Here is a 26542-nt window from a genome sequence, read left to right on the forward strand (position 1 = left end):
AGCAATCCTAAATACCTATGTTACATACAAGTCAAATTTTCTTCCCTTGAAATGTTAGAATTAATTTGTTAGGGCAAGGACTTTACAATATTTAGTGTATTTTATTTCTTTTAAAAAGTAACTTTGTGTTTTGTCCTTTACCCCCTAATTTAGTGATTTCCTAGTACCGGACTACTTAAACCAGGAGCAGGAAGAGACCCTTGTTCAGTACGAGCTTGAAGAACACAATTTTGAAAGCAGTTCATCTGTCCAAATGCCTGTCATTTCACAGGTCTCATCAACTCAGAATTGTGAAAGCACTTTTCCCTTGGGGTCTCTTGGTCTGACAGAAAAGGAGGAAGAAATGCCAGAGCAGCCAAAGACCAGTGCCAGTACTGAGACAATTAGAGATGACCCCCCAAAATTGGAGCTGTCTTCTATTACTATTGAATAATTTCATGGCTTGGCATCATTTTTTTGTTTTTGTTTTTTGTTTTAGAAAGTGCCTGTGCTTGGTCCTGTACATTTTTAATTTAATTTTTTAAAGCAGAGGGTATAAGTATGTATGTGTGCGTGTGTGGCGGGGGGAGGGAATCCTTTTTACTTTTGTTAGCTATGCTTTAAACAGAAAACTGCAACAAGTGTCACATTTTTCATAACAGATCACTCTTAATATTGAGTGTACAATAAGATCATGTGAAATCATAATAGAAGCTGTGATACACTTAAGGAAAACTGAAACATTTAACTAATTTCTTCTTCCACCATTAGCATAATGGTGGTTGTCTCTTACCTGCAAGCCATTGAGTAAAGAAGAAATCAGAAGATTTTTAATCTGACTGAAATGCAAAAAAAAAGATGCCAGAAATAAATTACCATACATACCAATGTCCTAAGTAGATATTTATCCCTCTACTCAGGACTTTGAAGAATATTTTGTAAAGCCTACTGTTTTCTTGAAGTGTTTACAGTAAAGTTTTTGTTGTCAAATTATTATGGTAAATATTTCTGATAATTAACAAAATTGCCTTTTTTGAAGCTGTGTCCTTTTTTATGGTACTTCATCCAATGTTTCAACATTATAGAAACACTCCTCCAAATATATATTTCTTGCATATGTGGAGGTATACAAGAAACAATGTTGTGTTGTGTTTTTTTGTTTTGTTTTTTTTAGTCCATCTGTGCATTTAGAAATTGAGAATATAAGGAAGAAAAATACTATACATTCTGTCCTTACAGAAACTAGTCTATACATCTTCATGCCATAATTTTTTTGGATGAAAATGTTTACCTTGAGCAATGACTGTTGATGTTCAGATAGGTGGTTTATTGTCCAAATCTGTTTTCTTCTTGCCCCCATCTTCATTGTATTTTACTTTTCAAATATTCGTCTAGTAACAAATTTACTGAAGAAAAACTATTGGAGTCTTTTATGTTTATATATATGTATGTGTACTGTTGGGGTATTTTCATTATTCTTGTTTGGGATAAAATAAGGAATTCTCTGTAGAGGCAAGTTCTTAACCCAACAGGAGATTGTTTACAAAATGCCTATGTGACAGTGATAAATTGTCTTTTTCCAAAATAATTTAAACTATTGCCAAGTTTATTTAAGACAGCAGTTACTAGAACTTATACAAATAGTTAAAGCAATAAAGTTAGAAGTTCATGGTTCCATCTTTCCAGCTTTAAAAAAGATTCAGTTGGAACTATGGTGGTCTTTATATTTATGAAGTCATCTGCAACAGATCTGACAAGTACCATTAGGGATAAACGGTAACATTAGAGCCTTAGATTAGTGGGTATTTCTCATGCTGCTATGGTGTTCGACTCCCTGAGTCAGAGTTTGAAGCGTCTGTGATGCTAGTGATTATGTTCTTCTGTAGTGATCTAGTGCCATTAAAGCATCATTGATCTTGAGCCTCCAAAGAAAATATATATTGATTCCATGGGTTATGAATTTGAAGTAATCCTTTAGTTCTCTATATGGTTACCCAAAGTAAATTATAAAAGCACTTGGGTGGAATATGAAAAGGAAATGCAAAAACAATACCTGATTAAAGCCCAAAATATTTGCATTGTTGTCAAGTGCTGGGCAGTAATTGTAGAATTATTTTTTTAACAAATATGCTAATTTCAATGGACTATTTTCCATTTCAAAAATTGACTAATTTAATTATCTAAATTTAATCAAATTTTGGGTTGTTTTTCTTTCATAGCTTTCTTTATGAAGGTAAGAATGCTATAGGTTAGATTATAAATTATATTCCTTTATAACAGTCAGAACTTAGTTTATTCTGAAGGATTTTAACATCACATATTTTCTAATTTTTGCAAACACAAAGATAGGTAAAGTTAACTCATGCAGATTCTTCTTAGAATAAAGGTACTTACTCAACCTTCTTCAAAGTGTTCTTACCTCCTCTTTCCAATCTTGCTCCCATCACTATACCTTGCTTCCATGAAACTGTTTCCAATTTTCTTTGCAAATATAGGGCTTACCTGTGAACTTTTTAGGAAGATAAGTAAATAGTATATATCACCAGTCACATTTATTTACTGACTGGGTTATTTTTTGCAACAGTTTGTGATCTTTTTGAAATAGTGCTTGCACCCATAGTAAAGAAAATAAACTTTTTAATAAGCTGTCCTAGTTTTTTCTGTTTCATAACAAATGAAACAGAATTTTTAAATCAAGGAGTTAGTAGAGTTCTTATTTCTTTGGATGGGAAAAAGCAAGATAAAAGTATCTGTAGAGAATATGAAACATTCTTTTCTACATTTCTTTTTGACATTTTAGTATCTCTTCCCTTTTATTTAATGTCTAACCACAGCTACAGAGGGAAAAAAGCAGTATTGAGGGTAGAAAGAAGAAGTAGAATTAAGTAATTCCATCCAAGTTTCTCCTATCTTCCTGTCCTGAGAACTGAAGAATAAAGAGCTCTACACAGTAGTTGCTCTCAAGGCAGGCTAGCTATATTCTAAATGTGAGATAAGCAACATTGAGTACTTTCTACAAATGGAAATTTCAGATGTCCAGGTTTCCAAATTGTGTAAATTTTTAAGAACCATTTCTTAAAATTTTTCTAATTCCTTAGTACTTCATTGCTTCCCTATCCCCCCCACAAAAAACCCTAACTTCTTCTAAGTATTTAGCATATATTTTATATGACAACAATTAAATGAAATGCTTTGTTTTTGAGGAAAGAAGTAGTTTATTTCACTGAAGTACATTTAGTACAAGGATATTTGGCTTACAGATTTGTTTTTAGGAAATTAAACTATAGAATTATTGCAGGTAATATTTGATTATGTTTATTTGTAATTTTTTTTAAAGGCCTGAAAATAATCTTTATCACTAATTTCTAAAAAAGAATACAAATGGATGAAAATACCTATACTTATTTTGTTTTCCCCCAGAAATTACCATCACAGTATTTAAGTATCAGATGTTTTCATGTAGGTCATCTAATATAGTAATCTTTTTATGTCCCCAAGAACTTAGTGTTAAGTTTTAAAGGGCTTAAAGTTTTAGGGATGTATCAAAAACTGCCTTTTTTTAAACTAAGCATTTTATATAAGAAAAGCCTTTATTTTCAATCTTTCAGCTACTAAATAAGTCTAATATAGTTTAGAAATGAGCAGAAGTGCTCATAACTAACCCTGTGGTGCCAGCTATCACAGCTACATTGTCTCTTAATTCCATTAGCAATGGTAAAAGTTTACTATGCCATTATGCATAACATTATGTATTAGTCATCCTTTTAATCCTTATCCATAGCCATTTAACATCACCAATGTTCTTGTATTTTAGTTGTAAATCATACAGGAAAGAGTGACATCTAAATATTGGGAGGGTAGAATTGGTACCTTTGTTACTGTGTTTTATGTTTTAATTTTTTAATAATAGGTCATAGGTGGAGAGTCTTAATGTTATTAAATATTATGATGACCCATAATTTAAAAAAAAATTGAGTTGGATTGCCCTTAATTTGAATTTTATATAAGATATATGGTTAATCCAGTATTTTTTTCCCTAAAGTGCAAGTTGACTTGAGATTAAATGTTTGAGTGGTTAACCAAAGTTTATTCAGTCTTACACTTGTATTATACAAAAATATTTCAAATTCAATTCTGGTTTACAGTAAATATAGTTATACGTGTGTCCTTTAATTCTTTAAAACAAACAAACATCTGCTGTCTTGCTACATTATTTTTTCAATAGATTAAATTTAATAGAATGCTTAGCTAAACATCCTGAGCTGAATTCTTCTAGTATATGCATTCTTGACTAGAGGAGCTCCTTAGAAACTCTTTTAGCTTTTTTCAGTCTGCTATGGTTAAATTATTTCTTTGCCTATATTAAGATCTGATTGGCCTAAGAGTTAGTGCAGTAACCAAGAAGGATCTTGTTTATTGGTTTTCATTTTGAAGATTGTTTTATAATACTTTGGTCTTTATAATACAGCCCCTTCCCCAAAGTATTTACATTTACAATTTAATCACAGTAATAATTCAGCACATAAAGGTTATCTTTTAACTGAAAATTTTTGTGTTTTAACTGAGAGGAATTTAGGGGGTTGTTAATGTTATTGATATCTCTGGCTTATTTTCAGAGACTACCTCGTGGGTGTAGTTAAATACTTTTTCAAATAATTATAATGAATTTGAGAGAATATTAGCAATATAAAGTAGATATGTAAAAAGAACAAAGTACCAAAATGACTATGACTATTATTGACTTAAGCACTCAAATATAAACTTTAGATTTTGATAGCTATTTGAATAAGAAGAGAACTAGTTTTCTTTCCTTAAACTATAAAATAAAATTGGGAATCACTTGCAAAAATGGTACTGTTGAATATATAATTTGAGGAGTTTATAGAGCAATGAATAGTCCTGTAGGTTTCTTAAGTTATCAAATTTAAAAACATTAAATTGAGCCATTATTAGCCCATACCTGCCCCTCTCTTGGTTTCAGAATTGTTGGACAGTATGACTGTTACTTCTATTTTCTTAGGGAGTCCCCTAGTCAGCCTTTAATATTTAGTAGACAGTAAAGATTCAAGATAAAACAAATTATTCTGAATTAACTTTTTATTGGACCAATGTCAGAACCATTGAAGAACCATTTCTGACAGTTGAGAGTATCATTTTACATTCAATACAACTAAATTTTACTTGAGCCTTCAGCTGTTTGTGGGAGTATTTTAATAGTTCTTATTTTCTTTTTCAAAAGAAAACTGTACCTTCAGCCTATCAGTTCCTTTTTACACTTGAACTAAGCACTGCATTTTTCTATTTTGTAATAAACTGATAACTCTTAGACAAATTTATTACATCATAATGAATGCAGTTTTTGTGATAGGGAAAAAACTAAAAGAATTGTTTATGAAAGTGAGAGTCTTAAAAGAGAAAAACTTTTACTACCTTACACACTAAATTCTCCCGAGATAAGATTTTCATGTTTGTAAAAGTAGTAATAGACACTTAGCATTTATCCTTATAATGTTGCTGAGGTACACAATTCTAAATTGTCATTATAAAGTTCATTTCATGTCTCTAAATAGCTAAGCGCTCCTCTCTATAGGTTGCAAATAGATCTACTTTATACCAAATTTTATTCTGTAGCAAATATTGTTCTATGAAGTTCTAGGTGTACATAATAGTTTACAGAGAGCTAAAGATTTGAGCTTAGAATTTCAGATAACTGATTACAAATGTAATTTTTTATTCAAACTTTAGGAAAATACTATTTTAGTTATTTAATTTTGAAGTGCCTGATTTAAAACAAATTCTTCAGTTGCTCACTCTCTTTTAAATTTATTGCATTTATTGATTAAGCCTTTAGTCTTGATTTGAACTGATCTTTGGATATACCATCACTTTGTTCATTTAAATTTTAGTTTTGTGGTTGTTAAAATTTCTGGGTTCTACAAACACACACTTTCTCTCTCTCACATACACACACACATACTCCAATTTCTAACCATAGCTGAATTTGATGGTACAATTTAAGGAAACTCTTTCCTTTCATGCTTCGGTATCCAAATAAATTGAAAATCAGTTTCTGGACAAATTAAATATGTCATGGATGAATGCTCACATACCAAAGTACATCTGCTGAGGGAGAGAAAGATGGTTCTTCCCTGCTTTGAGGGAGCATTAATCATTTCCCTCTTGATGTACGTTAAGTTCCTGTGTTAGCATTAGTAAAAACTTTGTTCATTTTAGGAGAAGTCTGTCTCTAGGCTCCCTAGGAGCAGATACTACTTATCGCAAAAAAATCTCTTGTTAAATTATAAATGCTATTTTTCCTTAAGCGGCTTGTTCTGATTGTCAATTTAATTCTCGTGTTGATAAATGCTATCTTAAAGTCTCTCACACTGAGAGAATAGCAAGATTTTGAAAATTGCACTGCTTTTCAACTTTCAGGTGTCTGATATGAATGGTTCACATCAGGTATTTGGAAGGATTAAAACCACGAACTTTGTTCTTTTTTTTTCCTAACAAGTAATGGCTTCCAATGCTTACATTACAAGATATTTTAAAACATTGTTTTAAACTTAAAACAAAACAAAACCCTAAGGACCCCCAAAACTTGGTTTTGATCTAAGTTTCCAAGACTTTTAATTTCTCTTGTTTCTGGTGCCTCGTGGTGCATCAGATATTGCCTGCCTCTTTTTAGGGCATCTTTGTGGCACCTTATATCCAACTTGGAGGATAGTATATGTCTCAGTTGCACATATACCATCTTTTCAAAAGCCATTTTATAAAAGTCCTAGTATTTTAATATTTAAATATATATATTTGTGAAAGATACTTTTAGAATGGACCCCTTTTTTTTAAAATTCTTTTTTTAGAATAAAATGAACTTTCCAAGACTTCCTAATTGTCTTTCTCTATAGCAACATAAAAAGATAGTCAAATTGAGGTCAAAGGCCATAACCCGACTATCATATAAGAAAATGGTGGTGGTTAATACAAAACATTATGAAAAGCAATTACCCTTAAAGAGACACATGAAGGAAATGATACATCATTTTAATGCAAGAACTAGATTTTTTTATAAAACTACTTTTTTTTTTTTAAATAATTTCATATTTGCTGCCATAGTAAATAGCTCAGTGTTTTACACTGAGTAAACAACTTTACTTGTTAGCTCTAAGTCTGGCCCCACCAAAACAAACAACTAAAAAAAAAACAACAAAAAACAAATACTAGATGAAAACTATACTCCACTGTCTTCCAGTATACTAACTGTTTTGTTTAACTGATGCATGCTTTAATATTTTGCCTATATCTCTGGAAACAAGGAAATTTAGGGGTGATTTTCTTAACCCCAACATTTTGTGACTTTCTGGGCACTGACAGTTTGTAAAACTCTTAAGATAGGATATTGCTGGAGGGAAAATGTGAATTAAATTATGTGGGTGGCGGCTGTTGTTTTTTCTCCCACTTTTTTACCCCCTTCTCCTGCTCATAACAACAGTAAAACTTTTAACTGTGCCAGTCCCCAATCACCAGCTTTATATCTGATTGTCATCTCATTCAAATATAGCTTCTTTTGGTGACAGTGGCCACAGTTAAATTACTTGGCATGTTTAACTTTTAACAACAGAAATGGCTTTTGTTTTGCTTTTGTTTCTTTAATGTGTACAATGTTTAAAAATTCACATTTTATATACTAGTATCTGGCTATTAGTATTTTTCAGGAACCATAGTTCTTGGTGGCTATATATGTGTATATATACATATATATATATTTTTGTGACTTTTTGTAAACTAAGTGCCGTTTAAACGTTACAATCATTTTTAGAGTTATTGTAATCAATGTGAATATCATGTTTTTTCAAATCTGTTCTGAGCCTGTAGTGTTTGCTTTGTGATCCTACATGTACTGTATATATTCTGTATAGTAACATTGTACCGAAATACTAGCTTGTTTGATATAAGAAGAGTTATGTATTGAGTACTTTTTTGCTAGCCTGATTGTTTAATCTTTAAAAAAAAGTTTTAAAATGCAAAAAGAAAAAAATTTCTCCAAACTGGTCCTTATTGAGGTCCAAAATTGAGGTGCAGTTGGGCAAAAAAAGGCAGGGAAACACTGGTTTTGAGTGTCTTTGGATAGAAACATGAGGTTAAAATTTTTTCATTAAAATATATTATTAATGTTTTATGGAGTAAACTTTTTTATTGTTATTTAACCATATATTTCTCACCTCTTTGGCTAAACAGTTAAGTAGTGAATAGTGAAATAAAAGCATTGTTCCTAACCTTTCTCTCTAAAAAGGAAGGACTTTGCTTGAAGAAACATTTATTGAACATATTCTATGTAAAAGCATTTTGCAAGATGCTGTGCCTCAGTTTCTTGGAAAAATGTAGAGAATTGAACAATTCTTCCTAGTGTTTTATATACCCTCAGTAATGGAAAGCAGTCCTATGAGGGAAACTGATCCTGAAACTATCAGATTTCCCTTACCTAAAGTAATCTATTTGAATGTAGCATCTTTTCTTTCCCCTCCCTTTCCCTCTCTCCCTTTCTACACACACACACACACACACACACACACACACCTCTATAGTTTTTAAAATTTTTTATTATTAAAGCTTTTTATTTACAAAGCATATGCATGAGTAATTTTTCCAACATTGACCCTTGCATAACCTTTTGTTTCAAATTTTCCTCTCCTCCCCAACTCCCTCCCTTAGCTGGCAGGTAGTCCAATACATGTTGTGTTGAAATGCATGTTTGATCCAATATATGTATACATATTTATACGGTTATCTTGTTGCACAAGAAAAATCAGATCAAGAAGGAAGAAAAAAAACTGAGAAGGAAGAAAAAAAAACTGAGAAAGAAAACAAAATGCAAGCAAATAACAATAGAAAGTGTGAGAATGCTATGTTACGTTCCATACTCAGCTCCCACGGTCCTCTCTCTGGGTGTAGATGGCTCTCTTCATCACTGAACAATTGGAACTGGTTTGCATCATCTCATTGTTGAGATGCCACGTCCATCAGAATTGATCGTCATATAGCCGTCTTGTTGCCATGTACAATGACCTCCTGGTTCTGCTCCTTTCATTCAGTATCAGTTCCTGTAGGTCTCTCCAAGCCTTTCTGAAACCATCCTGCTGGTCATTTCTTACAGAACAATAATATTCCATATCATTCTTATACCATAACTTATTCAGCCATTCTCCAACTGATGGGCATTCACTCAGTTTCCAGTTTCTTGCCACTACAACTAGGACTGCCACAAACATTTTTGCACCTGGGGGAGGTCTCCCTTTCCCTCCTTTAGGATCTTTTTGGGGTACAAGCCCAGTAGAAACACTGCTGGGTCAAAGGGTAATGTCTATTGAGAGAAACACATGCATATATGTGTACATATACATAAGCAAATTTGTGCCACAGAATCCCCTGCAACGTGTGTGTGTGTGTCCGTGTCCGTCTGTCCCATCCTAGCAGCAATTTCATTTTGGGGGGGAAAAGTTACCCCAAAATATCTCATGCTTTAGAAATCTGCCCTTTTGCTGTTTTATTTTTCCATTTCATCTGACATTCTTCTGTTCTTTATTCATTCTAGCCAGCCCATCTTGTTTGCCTTAAAATGAGCAAGAAGTTGCAGAATATCCAATTCTTTAATTCTGATTAACTACATCTTCAATCCATGCAAATATAATTAAATACACACCCATTTTACAGATGAATTCTTTACCTTACAACATGGATTTCTATCTGGATTGGGAGCTCCAACTATATCATTATTCAACTATAATTTTCAGAAAATCATTTAATCTCAGCCTCATTTTCCTCATGCAGAATAAGGGGAATGGGCCTAGACACAAGTAAGAGGATCAGAGGATGAGCAAAGTGATTCTGTTGAAAGGCTAGAACTGATAATTAAGTTTTTGGTTCCTGTTGAGTGATAATATATGTATTTCTGACTTAACCTCTGACACCACCTGCTGTTTAAATCTTATTCTTACTGAGTTAGCATTTATAGTTTAACATTAATTGCTTTTTTTTTTTAGCTACAGCTAAGTAATTTAATCTTGTTTCAGTTGCAAAAGGTCCTAAAAAACAAGTGAGAGATAAAATTTGGTCCCACACAGGTTCAGATCCTAAATAAAAATGCTTCTTAGAGTAAAAATGTCCAGAAAATTACAGTGAGTTATCTTAGAACTCAAAGATCAAACCAAATAAAAATATTTTGAAGCTAATCTTGATTTAAAAAAAAAAAAACAAAAGAATGTTAGCTCTGAAAGGCAATTTGTTAGGTAAAGAGTAAAGAGCTTGTAAGAAAAAGCTAGAAGAGTCAATGCTTGAATGACAGAATCAAGATCTGTTAAGTGAGTAAACATTAAGCATCTAATATATTCCAAGTACTGTGCTACACACGCACAATTCCCAGAGCTGAGAGGTGGAACATTGTGGAATAGTTGAGGCCAGTATCACTAGATCAGACTATATGGTAGGGGTATGATATAGAAAGATTAGAAAGATAGAAGGGGGGCTAGGTGAATGCAAAACAGCATTTTGTATTCCTGAATGCAAGAAGGAACTACTGGAGTTTATTTTAGACCATTGAGACATTGATCAAAATGAATATGTTCAGATAAGGATAAATGTAACACCAGCTTTCCAAGTACAAGATGGAGAAGAGAAAGACATAACTGGAAGAGTTTATAGGAGTTTGGGTGAGTATGTTTATGAATCAACACTATCACATAATTACAACCAGGATAATGTACGAACCCAAAATATAGCATAAAGATTAGCTAAAGGAACTAGGAATGTTTCAAACTATTTTGAGGAGAGAAATGGAGGGGATGGTCACAGTATAACAACTGACTTTGAATATTTGGAGAACTGTCACATGGAAGAGAATAAGATTCTTTCCTTTGGGGCCAAGTATGATAGCAATGGATAGAAGTTGCAAAAAGGCATTTAGATCTGACATAAAGAAAAAACTTGCTAATAGCTACACAAAAGCAGAACTGGATATATCAGGATAATGGGTTTCTTTTCCCTGGAGGTCTTAATTGTTATACTGTAAAGGGGGATTCTTTTTCAGCTTTGAAACAAAATTTACTCCAAGCTACAAGTTTCTGCTCGTAAGAATGAATTGCTGCATGGTTCACAAAAAATTTGGTAAGCTGCCTTTAAAAAACAGTGCATTTACCCAACTAGACAAAAAATGATGGGGCAGGAATAAAGGAAAAAATTGTCATAAAATTGATGAGTTTGGAAACAAATCCTAAGAAAAGAAAGTAAATTGGATAGCAACAGGAAAATACACAAAGATGTCCATGTCAAATTTAAATAGGAAATTTTGCTTGCTTATCAAAAATGGCAAAAGATGATTCCAAATTACTTCACTCCAAAATTAGAGGGCACTAAGAGGATAAGATTCCTAAGCCTGTTAAATGTCATATTAAAGAAAAAGTTCTACCTACCTAAAATCTATACTATAAATACTCGAGAAAAATCGAAATCAAGTCCTAACGGACCAATGCCCTATTATCATTATTAGAAATGGGGGTGGAGGGTGGAGTATCCCGAGACAATATTAGAGAATCAAGGCCAGAAGAGGAAATTAAAAGGACCCTTTTTCCTCGTTCACACACACACTTAATATTTTATTTTTACTAATTCCAAATTTTTCTCCCATACCTATTTCCTCCCCAATTCTGGAAGCAATTTGATATAAATTACATATGTTGTCATTTTAAACATTAGTCATGTGAAAAATCAGAACAAAAGGGAAAATCATTTGAGAAAAAGCAAACAAGTTAAACTATACTTTGATCCATATTCATTCAGTCTCCATAGTTTTCTCTGGATGCAGATTTCCATCCCAAGTCTATTGGAATTATCTTGGATCATTATTGCTGAGAAGTGCTAAGTCTAAAGTGATTATCACATAATCCTACTGTTACTGTGTACAGTGTTCTCTTGGTTCTGCTTCTTTCACTTAGCATCTGTTCATGTAAGGTTTTCTGAAATCGGCCTGCTTTTCTTATTGAACAGTAATTCGTTACATTCATATATCCATAACTTATTTAGCCATTCCCCGACTGATGAGGAATTTCCAGTTCCTTGCCACCACAAAAAAAAACTGCAAACATTTTTGCAAGTCAGTTCTTTGCCCTCTTGTATGATACAGATCCACTGGTGGTGACAGCAGGATCAAAGGGTATGTATGCATGCTGTGATAGCCATTTGGGCATAATTTCAAGTTGCCCTCCAGATGGCTGTCAGTTCACATTTTCCCCAGCAATGCATTATTTCAGTTTTCCCACATCCCTTCCAATATTATCTTTTCCTATCATCTTAGTCAATCTGATGTGAAGTAATGAAATAATAGCTTGGGCACACCCACTTAGCAGGGGAACATCACCAGGGGAATGAACTACTGCTAGGGCTGACAAATGTGTCAATGAACCTCCAGCTCACCAGCCCTCTACTATTGATGGCAAAGGATGAAGAAAGTTTTGGGAAGTAAACACCTAAGGATAGTAACGAATTAGCTTAGTGTCTTGAAAATTAATCAAAAGATAAATGGTCAAAGGATATGAACAGACAATTTTCAGATGATGAAATTGAAACTATTACCACTCACATGAGTGTTCCAAATCACTATTGATCAGAGAAATGCAAATTAAGACAACTCTGAGATACCACTACACACCTGTCAGATTGGCTAAGATGACAGGAAAAAATAATGATGAATGTTGGAGGGGATGCGGGAAAACGGGGACACTGATACATTGTTGGTGGAGTTGTGAACGAATCCAACCATTCTGGAGAGCAATCTGGAATTATGCCCAAAAAGTTATCAAAATGTGCATACCCTTTGATCCAGCAGTGTTTCTATTGGGCTTATATCCCAAAGAGATACTAAAAAAGGGAAAGGGACCTGTATGTGCCAAAATGTTTGTGGCAGCCCTGTTTGTAGTGGCTAGAAACTGGAAAATGAATGGATGCCCATCAATTGGAGAATGGCTGGGTAAATTGTGGTATATGAATGTTATGGAATATTATTGCTCTGTAAGGAATGACCAGCAGGATGAATACAGAGAGGCTTGGAGAGACCTACATGGACTGATGCTAAGTGAGATGAGCAGAACCAGGAGATCATTATACACTTCGACAACGATATTGTATGAGGATGTATTCTGATGGAAGTGGATTTCTATGACAGAGACCTAACTGAGTTTCAATGGATAAATGATGGACAAACAGCTACACCCAAAGAAGGAACACTGGGAAACGAATGTGAACTATCTGCATTTTTGATTTTCTTCCCGAGTTATTTTTACCTTCTGAATCCAATTCTCCCTGTGCAACAAGAGAACTGTTCAGTTCTGCAAATATGTATTGTATCTAGGATATACTGCAACATATTTAACATATATAGGACTGTTTGCCATCTTGGGGGGGGGGGGTGGAGGGAGGGAGGGGAAAAACGAAACATAAGCGAGTGCAAGGGATAATGTTGTAAAAAATTACCCTGGCATGGATTCTGTCAATACAAAGTTATTATTAAATAAAATAAAATTTAAAAAAAAAAAGAAAGAAAATTAATCAAAAGAGCATTAGAATGAAAAGTACAAGGGAAAAACGATTAACCAATAGGTAACTAGTGAAAGGACATTGAACTACCAGGAAACATTTCAAAGAGCCAGCAAAATCTGCTGTGGACTGCCCCCACAAATGTCCAATACTAAATCTACAAAAAATTAGATCCTAATGCAAGCCAATTGGGAGATACGTAAAATTCCAGAGGGAAACAATATGGCTTGATAGGAATAGAACTTGGAGAGGAAACAGATTTGACTGCATAAAATGGTCAAGAAACAAAGAATAGAACCAAAATTAAGAAAAGAGATTGTAAAATAGCACCTAGTTGTCTTTGAGTTGCCTTTGATGAATGAGTTGCCAAGAAACAAAGAATAGAACCAAAATTAAGAAAAGAGATTGTAAAATAGCACCTAGTTGTCTTTGAGTTGCCTTTGATGAATGAGTTGCCTTGCTTGGGTAAGATTTAGATATTACTGCACTACCATCAATATTTGAAAAAGGTGGTAATCAATTATCCTAGAATTGAAGACAATTTCCCCAGTTTTCAAAAAATGAGTGGTAAACCAGTGAGTTTGATTTTGATCACTGTGAAAATTTTAAAATGCATTATTCAAGTGATTGGTGAACTTTTAGAAAGGGAAGCAGTAATTTAAGAAACCATGGTGGGCTCCAAGAAAAATTCATGTAAGACTAGCCCTATTCCTTTTTGACAGGGTTACTAAAGTAATCATTGGAATACTGAATAGTTTACCCAATACTCTAAACAAAGCATTTGAAAAGTTAATGATTGTTGTGAAAAAGATGAAAAGTTAAGGTCTAGATTATATGAAATCTGAGCTGGTTGAATGACTAGAGTAAAGACTAGCCATTAGTGATTTGAAATCAGCTTGGGAAGAGATCTTCCATCCAGTATTCCAAAGAACTATGCTATTTAACATATTTACTAGGCTGGCATAGATGATATGACAAAATTGGGAAGAATAGGATCCAAAAATCTATTGGATTAACAGGAAAAATTTAAATTCAATATAACTGAAGAATAGGTTAAAGTTTACAGGGCTTTCCATATTTTTATAGATAAATATAAAGTTAAGATCATTTTCACAAGCACAAGATGGTGTGCATATTAGTTTGAAGAAAATGTTATTGGGTAGCAGTCTAAGTAAGCCAACAGCATATTTCAGATCTAATGTAATCTAACTTCTCTGATGTGATCGATGACAGGAGTAAAGATATTGGTCGAGAAGAGGGCAGCCACAATGGTGAAGGGACTCCATTAATATCATGAGAGTGAAGTGAATGGGAATAACTAACCTGGAAAAGATCAGGTGGGTGGGTGGATAAGGGTATGGGAACAGCTAAGGCCTGTTATGGGGAAGACTTAGTGGACTTCGCCTGTTTGGCCCACAGAGAAGCATGTGAAAGTTAAGGCAGAATTTTTGCTTGGAGTCAGGAATGAGGCTGGCCTCCCTGAGTGGAAGGAGCTGGCTTGGAGGAGGAGTGGCTCCTCTCTGGAGGACTTCACGCAGAAGCTGGATGCTGGTGTGCAGGGGCTGGACCAGGTAAGCCTGGAGTTCCTTTGGCTTGGGTATGTTCCCCTCCTATGCTTCCGCAGACTAATGACCTGGTGGAAGCTAGTTACCAAGGTACTGCTACAACAGGGTGAGGTAAATGTTTCTTGCTGTAGATGTTAGGGGTTGGGTTTTGGAGATCTAGCCCAGAGCTCTCTGGAGTAGAGGCCAAGGTCTAACAGAGACCATGACAAGTTTTTAAATAAATACCTAGCAATGAAATCTAACACCCAGATGTTTCCAGGTCTAATAAGAGTTCACTGTTGGATAAGTTTGTAGGAAGCAAAATTCCCCAGCACCAGCCAAACAGCCTGACAAACCATCACTGAGAGCCTTTAGAAAGTCTTGGGCCAAATACTGGCAGCAACTATGGGTTTTTTATTTAAAAAAAAAAAGAAAGAAAGAAAGGGAAAAAAACTTGGCAAACGTTGTTCATTCTCTGCAACCAAAGTTTTACCTTTTATAGACTTTGGATAAAGGTATTAAATTTGTTGTGCTCTTCACCTCTAATCAGCATGACAAGTTCAGGCAGACATTATCTGCACATCCGACCCTCATTCAGGGACTTCATATGATTTATAACCACACAAATATATGAATGTATTCAGTAAGGATCTACTGTTAGGATTATTCAGTGTGTCAGTGCACATTTATCTATACACCAGTTACCATACTGTGCACTCCAGATACAAAAAAGCAAAAGATATACCTTGCTTCCAAGGGCTCACAGTGGGGAGCTGACATGCAAATATGTTCAAGAAAGATGGATGGAAGATAAATTGGAGAGAACCCAACAGAGAGAAGACACTTTTGCCCATGAAGAGGGGTCTTTGATTGTAACTTGAGATCTGAAGGAAGTCAGAGTAACCACAAGGAGGTGAGGAGAGAATTTGGAACATGAGAATACCTGGTGAGATGCCTCGAGTCTGAGAGAAGGAAGAAAGCTAGCATTACTAGATCACAGAGTACATGAAAAAGCCGGGTAAAAAACTGGAAAGGTTTGAATCCCAAATGGCATTTTCTATTTGATTTTTAAGTGATCCAAGGGGCACTGAAGTTGATTGAATAGGGGAGTCATGTTTCACAGTCGAGTGGAGGATGGATTGTGGTCGAGATTTGAGAAGAGAACCAATCAGCAATTATATTTATATTTTCAATGAAGTGTATGGTGGCGGGGCAGTCTTGTCAGGTATTGTCAGTATGTCATAATAAATTGCCTGGCTTTGGCAATAGATTGGCTGTATGAGGTGAATGAAAAGTCGGTAATACTTCACTTGCAGAGGCTGGGTTACTGTAGCAAGTTCAAGATGAAATCCTTATCCTCAAAGAACTTAACAATGTACATAGCTGAATTTTAGAATTTCAATAAAATAAAGATAAATCATAGATTTTTAGAGCTAACGGGATCTTAAGAGATCATCTTAAACTAAACCTCTCATTTTATAGATAAGAGACCCAGAAATGAAAAAATAATTTGCAGAGTGACAATTAGAACAAGTTTACCTTCACACACACTCTCCTGACCGGTTTTCTAATCTAGGTGCTTATAGATTATTTGGACGTTATACTAGTCACATGTAGACAACATCACCTCCATATATTATACAAGTATGTGTTCCAAATAATATCTGCACAGACATCTGCACAGGTACAGACCCTTAGCACATGGGCAGGTTTCTTCTATTTGGTTATACAAGGGAAATGAATCAGCATAGTTTGATCACTTATTGAGGAAGCTTAAAGATAAAAAACCCAGCAGTTATATGTTTTTGATTGGTATGTGGGTATACTTTATTCAAATAGAGCAGTGTTAAAAATGCTAAATCATTTGGATGTGGCCCTTGTTTTGAGCTAATAGCAAGGAAGAATAACAATGAGAAATAAGCTTTATGTTTTTATGCTTCAACAAGTAAATTGAAAAGAGGAGGGAAATTTTCATTCCTGGTCTAGTAGTGACTGTAGTAGAAGAAACTTCCATATTGGGAATGCTGTAGAGGGAAATCTTAGTTGGATAAAGGTTAAAAGGCCTCTGAATGTCCTTTTAAGTGAGCTTCTCTTTCTTCCAAACGTCTGCCTTCTTAATATACGCATCTTTGGAATTAAGTGGACTTTAGTGAGTCCCAGACTTTTCTAATGGGCTATTACACTCATGAGCTCCAAGTCTCAGAACTGTTGCAGGCCACTGTGAGACTGAGGCTCCCACAAGGGCCCCAATTTTCCTTGTTGCCCCTCCAAGGCAAAGAACCAAATGTCATCACCTTCCTCCTTTATCCCATACAAACTCAACAGGTACCCAGCTGGGGGGAATATACTTTTTTCTCACTAGTCATTGAGCCTAACTTTCCCAATTTCCAGCTCTTTCCCAGAAAAATATTGTGTTTTTTGTGTTTCACTGGCTATTTACAAAACTGCCTCTACTAGTCAAGGTCCAACAGAGATCTAGGTCCAGAATTGGGAATTGAGGAAATACTGTTCCCACTTTCTCAGCTCTTTCCCTTTTCCACCTGGATCCTTTCTCCACTACATACTGGTTTATTCCAGCTCCTGGATGAGTCAGTGGATTTTCCAGTTCTCTCCCACTCTAAAGTGTATGTTGGGGGTGGGAGAGTTGGAGGGGCTGCAACAGAGCCAAGAGCAAAGGAAAAAGTGACTCCTAGCTTGGTTCAGGCCAGCAACCCCCAACTCCAATGGGAACCAGATGCTTCATCTGGGCCTTTGTTTCCTGGCCAGCACTGCACAGTGTTTAGCACCAATGTGGCCAGAACCATAGAAGAGGGGGTCTCCAGGGCAACTTCTAGGTATGTGGAAAATGGGTCAACCTATGTAATATGCTCTCATTGGAAAGTAACATTTTGTTCTTGCACCCCAATGGTCATCCTATACTGTCCACAAATAATCCAGAGATACAAAATTAGGAATGATTCATCAAACCCAAGGGCAACTAAAAATAACTAGGGAGAGTCATAATGGACCTCACGTTGAACATAAGTTCAAGTATAGTACTATTATTGAGGTGATACAAATTGAGATAGCCAAAAACTTGTTTTTGAGCTATTTAATCCTGTGACAAATCACCTATTAAAAGCACCCTGTTTTGAAAAGGACAAGTAAAATCCCATTACAACAAATACTAGTATGATAGAACATATAAAATTCCATATCTTGTAAGATGTGGAAAAAGTATGTGAGTGTATATAGCTTACGTATATGTGTGATTTGTGAAGGAGAGAATAAGGGTTAACAGCTAAATCCATCAAGATTCCCTTCTATTTAGAGGTGACAATATGAATTAAAAACTGTGATGTGAGGAGTGGGATGTAGGGCAAGCAGAGCAAGGAAGCCCATTTTCTTGAAATTTGGAGTATGTGAAGGGGAAGAAAAAGCTGTTAAGTAGCTTGGAGGAGATGGGATGAGGGAAAAAGTGTGTCCACAACAACCTCTCTTTTGCCCTTTTGTCAGTACATTTATATATTTCAAGTTCACTGTAGAAAGAAAGGCTGGGTTCTTTTATCTCTACCCTCTGCAGGCTAAAAATGTCATTGCTACCAGTGTGCCATAATGAAATTTTCCTACAAAGAAAAAATTAGATGCCCCTTAAGTCACTGAAATTTGTGCTAGAAGAATTTGATAGACTATCTTAAGATCAGAGGAAGAAAACATAAATTTTATTCTCATGCTGCTTTCCTGTGAGATTATGGGTAAAATACAAAACCAAAACAAATTTAAAATATACCATGTAACATCATCTTACTAAATGTATTCTCATGAATTGGCTGAAAGTAAAAGAGGGAGTGGGCAAAGAACAAGTTAATGGAGACATTTTGTAATGTGGTCTAGGAAAGGAAATTTGATATATGTATTCCTCAGATATTAGGGGTTTTTTGGTTGTTGTTGTTGTTGTTGTTTTGCTGAGGCAAGTGGGGTTAAGTGACTCTCCCACTGGCCTAAGGTCACACAGCTAGGAAGTGCTAAGAGTTCAGATTTGAACTCTAGCCCTCCTAACTTCAGGGTTGGGGCTCTATCCACTGCCACCTAGCTGCTCCTCAGATACTAGCTTTAAGGTTGAAATATAAGTGCATCAACTCCTGGGAGACTTGCCTGCTGAGGGGCATTTAGAGGTGTTTTTCTCCAAAAGGCACTATTTAAAGAAAAAAAAAAAGGCATAAAAAATTTTAAAGGTATTTTGAAGAGGGTTGTCCTAGTGGCTTTCTTTGGGAAGACAGAAGAAAATGAGCAATTCCAGGGATTGCTTATGCCATTTAAAAGGGGGGAGGATTCTGAGCCCTGACTTTGCAGCCACAACCCTGACTCCCGTTAGACCTTCCCCATAGGTTTTGCCAAGGACTCAGGAAATTACCCTTGTCCCATAACACACCCTCTGGGTCCCATAAAGGTTCCGAGTTGAAGTTCCAAGGCCGGGAACTGGAGTTGGCCATCAGGTTCAGAAATAAAAGTAAATATTTCTGAAAATGAAAATGCCGCCCAGTTTCTCCAAGGCTCATGTCTGGACTGAGAACAGCTGTCCCTCTGCCAGATTCTGCGGGGGGTGCGGGGGAGCAGCGGGCGGAGCGGTGGCTCCGAGCCCCGCTCCTTGATGGAGGTCATCCAGACGGACCTTTCGCCTTACCTTGAACACGCCGGCATCTGAGCCACATCTGGAAAACTTGTGTGGCAGCTTTTGCAGCAAAGCCGAACTGCAGTGTGCGCTGCGGCGCGACCCTTGTCACCGGCCCCGGACTCGTGAGGGGGAGGGCAGGCAGACGGACGGTGTCCTTTCAGCTTTCTGCCCCCGTGTCCCCCTTTTCTCCGGGAAGTGTTTCCAGACAGTGCTTGAGCGCCCCCTGCTGTGCTCACAAAGTCTTTTGGGGGCCAAACCTCAAGGAATCCCATTTGCAAAGTCCCACACCGAAGAATGACCATTTTCAACAGATTCGAAGGACTCTGAAGGACGCGTGGACACTCGAGCGGGCCGGTTTGAACCGGTACCCACACTGATGATTTATAAAGAGTTTAAACAGCAAGCACATCCAAACTGATATGGCTCGCTTAATCGAGGGGCCGACATCCCTTTTGGCCCCAACCCCCAAATCACCCCAGGTTCTCGTCCGAGTTTGTTTCCCGCCACCCTCGCAACACGTCCGGGCGTCCCATTGGCGAGGAAGGGCTGCGTCGGCGTCCTGAGTCCCAGTGGAAGTGTCCGAGTCCCTGGCAGGGGCCCAGGATCCCAGCAGCGAGGGCAGCCTGGAAGCCCCCCTCGTGCTCAGGGGCCTCTGCCGAGTTATTCCCTGGCTCCCCCTCAGCGCTCCCCCCTCCCCCACACATGGCTCCGCCGGAGGGTTCCCCTGCGCATCTGTTCTCTGCGCGCCTCCTCGGGCTCCCGTCTCCAAGGCGAAATCGCATCTGGGGAGGTGAGCTTTCTGGGAAGCAGGAGGAAGGGGCAGACGCCGGCCCCTGTGAATCAGGGGAGAGAACACGTTGTCCCGCTGGCCTCGTCTCCCTCCGCGCGGCTCGGGCCCAGGCAGAGCAATAAAAGGAAGCAGATGTCCTGGCCACCCTGGCAGGGAAGGCCGGAGGTCGCAGCCCCGTCGCGGGGCGGGGGCCTGTCAGCCCGAGCCACGGGGAAGAAGTGTCAGGAATCATTCTTCTCCGACGGCTCGGCTGGCCCTAAAGCACGACTCTGACCCAGGGGGCGGCCCACCCGGCCCGAGCGGCGAGCCGTCGGGTTTCTCCCAGCGCGTTCTCCCTCTCCTTCATCCTAGTCCGGCTCTCCGAAATGCTTTTCTTCCGAGGTCGCTAAAGAGGAAAAAATCTCTGCGCACATTTTTCAAAACTCTGGGCTTCAGTTTTCTCAAGAGGCGCGCCAAAGGGGCGGCAAGCCCCCGGAACGTTCTCTGTAGTTCAGCGCGTGTGTCTGGTCAGGTGGCCCCCCTAGGGGGAACCCCCCCCCCCAATGCCAGCGGGGCTCCTTTTTAAAAAGCAGGTTCTTGCTTCCTGACTTAATCCTACTTCTTCAAATAGACTATGTGTAAAACATTTTGTAATTATAAAGAGTTACATGAATTTGAGCTATTGTGGTTAAGCGGCCTCAAGTTTGGATCAACTAGTCTTTTACTCCTTATCCCTAATCTCCCTGCTCCCTTCTCCCTCAGCCACTCACTGAAATGAACACTTAACAGAGGGCAAATCACTTAATCTCTCAGTTTTCTAGGTGGCTCTGTAATTATAAATTGTAAATCAACTCCCCATGCCATGGAAATCACAGATTCAGTCCTCTAGCCATTGTGCTCTATCTAGGTATGCGTTGGTCTCTTATCTATGATCTCCCATGCCATCTGCCTTTCTTTGGTTATGAAATTCAAAGTAGTGTCTAATAAAGTATCTGATATGAGAAATTTTTAAGTGGACTTTTGATAATGAACCAACCTTGATCGAAAACTTAAGATTGTACCTGCCTCTATAACCTGTAGTGTGTAAAACTAGCAAAAATGTAATACACTACTTCCCCTTCAGGAGTTTTGGAGATGTTTGTAAAAGGATCATCTGTGACAACCCCTTCGTCTTACAAATAAGAACACCGAAGCACAAATAAGTGACTTGCCTATGGTCATATAGGTGGTAAAAACACAGGATTCAACATTATTTTTCTGACTCAGAATTCAGCATCAATTGCTCAACACCGGGTCAAGAAACCACAATCTAATTAGGGCCCAGATGGTGTAAAGACCATGGGTCTGACCCACCATTGAGAACAGTTTCAATTTCAGGGGTGTGAGCAAGGAAAAAGCCTATAACCGGAGGCAAAAGAACAGTAGTGGAAGAAAAGTGTGGTCAGCCAAGGGGAAAAGGAAAGTTAGGTTTTATCCCAGGAAAACTCTGCACAGATCACCCCTGCTGGAAGATTCTGATACAATGGAATGGACAGACAATGGAATTGTTTCCACTGGCCCTTGGAAAGAACTTGACAATTATTTTAAGGAACAAGGGGGGAGTTGTGATGGTGGTTAGTTAAACCTATGGAATTCCATGCTCCTAGTCCAGGACTGAGGGAAGAGTGTTTGACATTCAAAGATCTTTGAGGCTATGTCCTCATCCTGGTTTCCAAGGACCTGAGGTCTGACAAAAAATAATTTCGAACTATTTCACCATAAGAAATAATGCTTAATAAATGTGTGTTGCCTGCCTGTCCTGCCATTCCCAATCCCCATTTCAACCCCCAAAGTTTGCCAATTTTTATTGTGTTGAATTTGGAATGAGAGGTCCCTTAGGTGCAAATCCCAGATTTTACCACTTAGTAAGTTATTACCTTGAGTAAGTCAGTTCACTTGTCTAGGTCTCAGTTTCTTCATTTGTAAAATAAGGTTTAGACTAAGTAACCTCTGAGGTCCCTATTAACTATTAATTATCCTATAATCCTATCAGGTGGCATTCCTTGCTTCCTCTGCCTGGGCCCAAAGAGGTTGGAGAGAAGGTAAAAACACAGTTTGCATCTCCTGAATCAAACAAATTTGAAGACACAAGTGAACAACTGGCTTGTTGTAGGGAATCTTAACAAATATATCCAAATTTAGTTCTCTAGACTTGTGGCTATAATAAAATGTCTCCAGGATTCCCACTGGGGAGGAGATCAGCTAGTTTTTAGGACTTTATTCTCAGCACCCCCCTTTCCCTCCATCTCAAAGCTTCAGAAAATTGGAAAATAATTGTCCCCCAGAAACTCACATTTATGTTGCACTTTAAGGCTTACAACCTATTTTCTGAGGAGCAGCCAGATGAATTCAAATCCAGCCTCAGACATTAGACACTTATTATCTGTGTGACCCTAGGCAAGTCACTTAACTCCAATTGCTTTAAAAAAACAAAACAACCTATAACTATCTTCTGAATAACAGCTTAGTGAAGTATATGTATATATATACACATATACACATATATATGTATATTATCATGTCCATTTTATTAAGAAACATATAGTTTAGGTTTCTTATAATCTTACAATACTTATAATCATACAATCTAGGAATGATTTAGAATTGGATCACACTCTGTGATTGCTTTGTACCTATCATATATTTACTTACACATGTACCATTTTGGTGTTGTCCAGCTTCCCAGAATAATGTGAGCTCTCCAAGGGTAGACACTACCTTTACTTATCTAATACCATCTGACACAAGGTAGACAATAAATGTCTATTGAATTGACCGTAGGTTCCAACCCACTCAGCCTTCAGAATGTAAAGTGACTTGCCCAAGATCACACAGGTAGTAACAGAGTTAGGATATTACCCCAGGCTTTCTGAAGCCAAATTACCCACTCTTTCTTCCCTCCCAGGCTGTGCGCTCTAGTAAGTGTCTAAGCCAAGATTCAAAGCCAAGTTTCCTGATTTCCAATCCAATCTCCTCCCACTGCACACTGACGCAAAGTTTGGGACTTTCTACTTTCGCCTCTAACTTATAATATCTATGAATCAAGGTGGAATAAGCCATGCGGAGGTGGCCAAGTACGCAGTTTTGATTGAAATAATAGATCCTGAGATTCTTTCCCCCTAAGGAAATGTAGAAATAAAAATGACCAGAAAGCTGAAAACATTCCTGCTCTTCTTAAGGGCTCTACCACACCTGCCGGGGGTCAATTTTTAGCTGGAAAATTTTTCATATTGGAATCTTCCTTACATTTGCACTTTTATACCTCGAGCTCCTAATCCTCTGGGTGGTCTATGTGACTTTAGATAAGTAATGTAAACTCCTTGGGCTTCAGCTTCCTCATTAAAAAAGAAAGAAACTGAAGGGGGAGTTTCAATGACTTGGCTTCTGAGGGCACTTCCAACTCTAGATTTGTAAACCCATGACATTGAAAATCTCATGGTCTCTCCTAGAAAGAGAAGAGTGTCCGAACTGTGCATATTTACTTGGGTAAACTTGGCTGTGAAAATAGTGAAACCTCCCAGTTGGAGTTAAGGGTCGGGGATGAGATGGAGAGAGGAACTCTGATAGTTAAGCTCTAAACTCAAATGAGAACAGGTATTCTCCTCTCCAAGAGTAATCTCACCGTGTCAACCTAGACTGAAGAAGTCATCCTGAGGAGGGGGCAGGTAAATTGCCTGGGAGCCAAAGAGGCTGTGGGAGTGCTGAGATCCAAGGAAACAAGTCATATCTGAAAGCTTCCAGCTGGGCCCAGCTCCTAAAATCCCATGTAGCCCAGAAATCACTTAACCCTCAGCTTAAACACATAAATGCCATGTTCACAAGCACATTTTCCTGTGTAAATGTGTATGTAAAGTCGTCATTTTGCAATGCATTGTGCTGCACTAACTGTAAATTCCTTAAGGAAACAGACCATGTCTTATTGTTGCTTTCTGCCCTCCACACACTTGATATACTGGTCCTTGACGCCGTTAGTATACACAAGTTTATTTTCTGGATCAGTGTCCATTAGGTTGCAAAATGCAAAAAAAGCAGATTTCACCTGTGTGGTCTACCTAAGACATTAATAAGTAGGTCGTTAATTAAAGTTTCACTGTTGGGAGACATTCCTGGGATCCAAAGCAGGCCTGAAAGAGGATCCTTTGGAAGCTTCCTTTGATTACTTCCAGGATCAGAAATAATCCAAGTATCAGGTAAGTATCTTTGATTCAATTTTCCAGTTTTTCTTCTGGGGTATGGGCCACCTAATGAATACCATCATCCAACTGTGGAATTCATTCGTGTAGATTCTGATAACTGACCATCAGTGCAGATGAGCCTCCTGCAAACAAGGAGCACCAATCCCCTAAAAGTTCCTTCCTGGGTCCCTGTCTACAATTTGTTTCTGCAGTTACTACCAGCAGATATGCTGTTTTAGCATAAATAGCAGGAAAGGTCATTCCCCTCCCTAACTTTCTGCCCTTTTTCTTCCCAAACACCTCTGTGCTTGGCTTAATCCTTTGTGCTTATTATCCACAGTCCATTTCATCAACCCCAATTAATAGGGGACTGACCCATTGTAAGCTGGTAGGGGATGATAGAGTGGCCAGATGGAAGGATAGAGGCTGGTCTACTACTGCCTGAGGGGTGGGCATGGTAGGGAGGAAAACCTCAGAGATTAATTGGATTTAAAATACATAATTCATTTCATGCCCTAAATACTGCATTTGGCTTCAGCTGAAGGAGGCTCCAATAATTGAATTGTTTTAGTTTACATGCTTTGAGTGAAGTTTTTGGATTCAACATGCAAATTTATGCCAAATAGGCAAACATTAAATTGTGACTTTATATGAAATTGAAAAAAATTTTTTTCAATCAGCCCTTCTCTGATATGGAGTAAAGAGCAAAGGAAAAGCAGACAAGTATTACTGATTCCAAGCCTATGCAGCCTCCCTCACTCTCCTCTCTTCAACAATCTCTCCCCCTTCCCAATATAATTAGTTCATGTGTCATAGTTACTCTAGAGCTAATATCTCCAGCAAAGGAGAATAATTAGCAAATTTGTCAACTAGGGTCCAACTAGAAATGATGTTTGCTTAAACCAGCGTGCAGGATTCATTAAGAGTATTAGTACCTAAAAAACTATTGATAATATGACATGATATTTTCTATTGTTCATCTCAAGTCACAGGGAACTTTCGATTAGTCTGAAAACAAAAAGTGCTAGGTTTTGATAGGTATTACACTCACTTTTCTGAAAGTGACCAAAACTTAGCTCTCATCTAAGAAAACTGACCAGATATACTTGTATACATCTGTGTAGATTTCTGGTTTTTTGAGTATATATGTACCAATATATGTTTTCTTTCCTTTATACACCAAATTTTCAGGCAATATAACTCAAAAATAACTCACATGATCGAATCAAAGGGGTAACTTTCCAAAACAAAAGTGAAAAATGAGTATGTGGGTGTGTTTGGGTATGCATATGTGAGTAAGACGCAGAGATACAGAGATATAAAGAGATGAGAGAAGAGGAGAGAGCAAGAGACAGAGACACAAACAAAGAAACAGAGACAGACACAGAGAGAGATAGAGACAGAAAGAGAGAGGAGTAAGGGAAGGAGGGAAGAAAGAAAGGAGGGAGGGAAGGACAGAGGGAGAGACAAACAGAAAGAGAGATAAAAATGTATGTGTACATGTGTCCCTGCCCATTTTCTGCCCTACCCACTCTTTACCACCTAAAAAAAAAGATTCACCCTTTAATACTCCACACGTGGATCTTCTCTGTCCCTTACAACCTTTCCACTTGCCAACTTGACCCAGGCTTTCAATCCCAAGCTGTTCTCTGTGGGCATAAGTCCCTGGCTGCCCAGGGATTGCTGGTGCCATTCTCCCATGCTCAAAGACTTCTCTCCTTTGCTTAGGAATGGGGTGCATTCGCTCTGGCCACTGAATTCATTAGTGAATACTTAGCAACCACACCAAGAACTGGAA

At 37.6% G+C, this 26542-nt stretch overlaps 1 protein-coding gene across 5 annotated transcripts in view; it reads left to right on the forward strand.

Annotated features, from left to right (window-relative positions):
* ZBTB44 (zinc finger and BTB domain containing 44) overlaps positions 1-8156 on the forward strand; it is a 56191-nt gene extending 48035 nt beyond the window's left edge. For 4 of the 5 annotated variants that reach the window (XM_051986667.1, XM_051986669.1, XM_051986665.1 and 1 more), the window contains one exon: positions 154-8156. In XM_051986667.1, coding sequence (XP_051842627.1) covers positions 154-433 — 280 coding nt within the window. In that variant the 3' untranslated portion in view covers positions 434-8156. The remainder of the gene's footprint in view (positions 1-153) is intronic. The other variant, XM_051986668.1, reaches the window with a different exon arrangement.
* The last annotated feature ends 18386 nt before the right edge of the window (positions 8157-26542 follow it).

This window comes from Antechinus flavipes, chromosome 3, assembly GCF_016432865.1.
Source record: "Antechinus flavipes isolate AdamAnt ecotype Samford, QLD, Australia chromosome 3, AdamAnt_v2, whole genome shotgun sequence".
Lineage (NCBI taxonomy): Eukaryota > Metazoa > Chordata > Mammalia > Dasyuromorphia > Dasyuridae > Antechinus > Antechinus flavipes.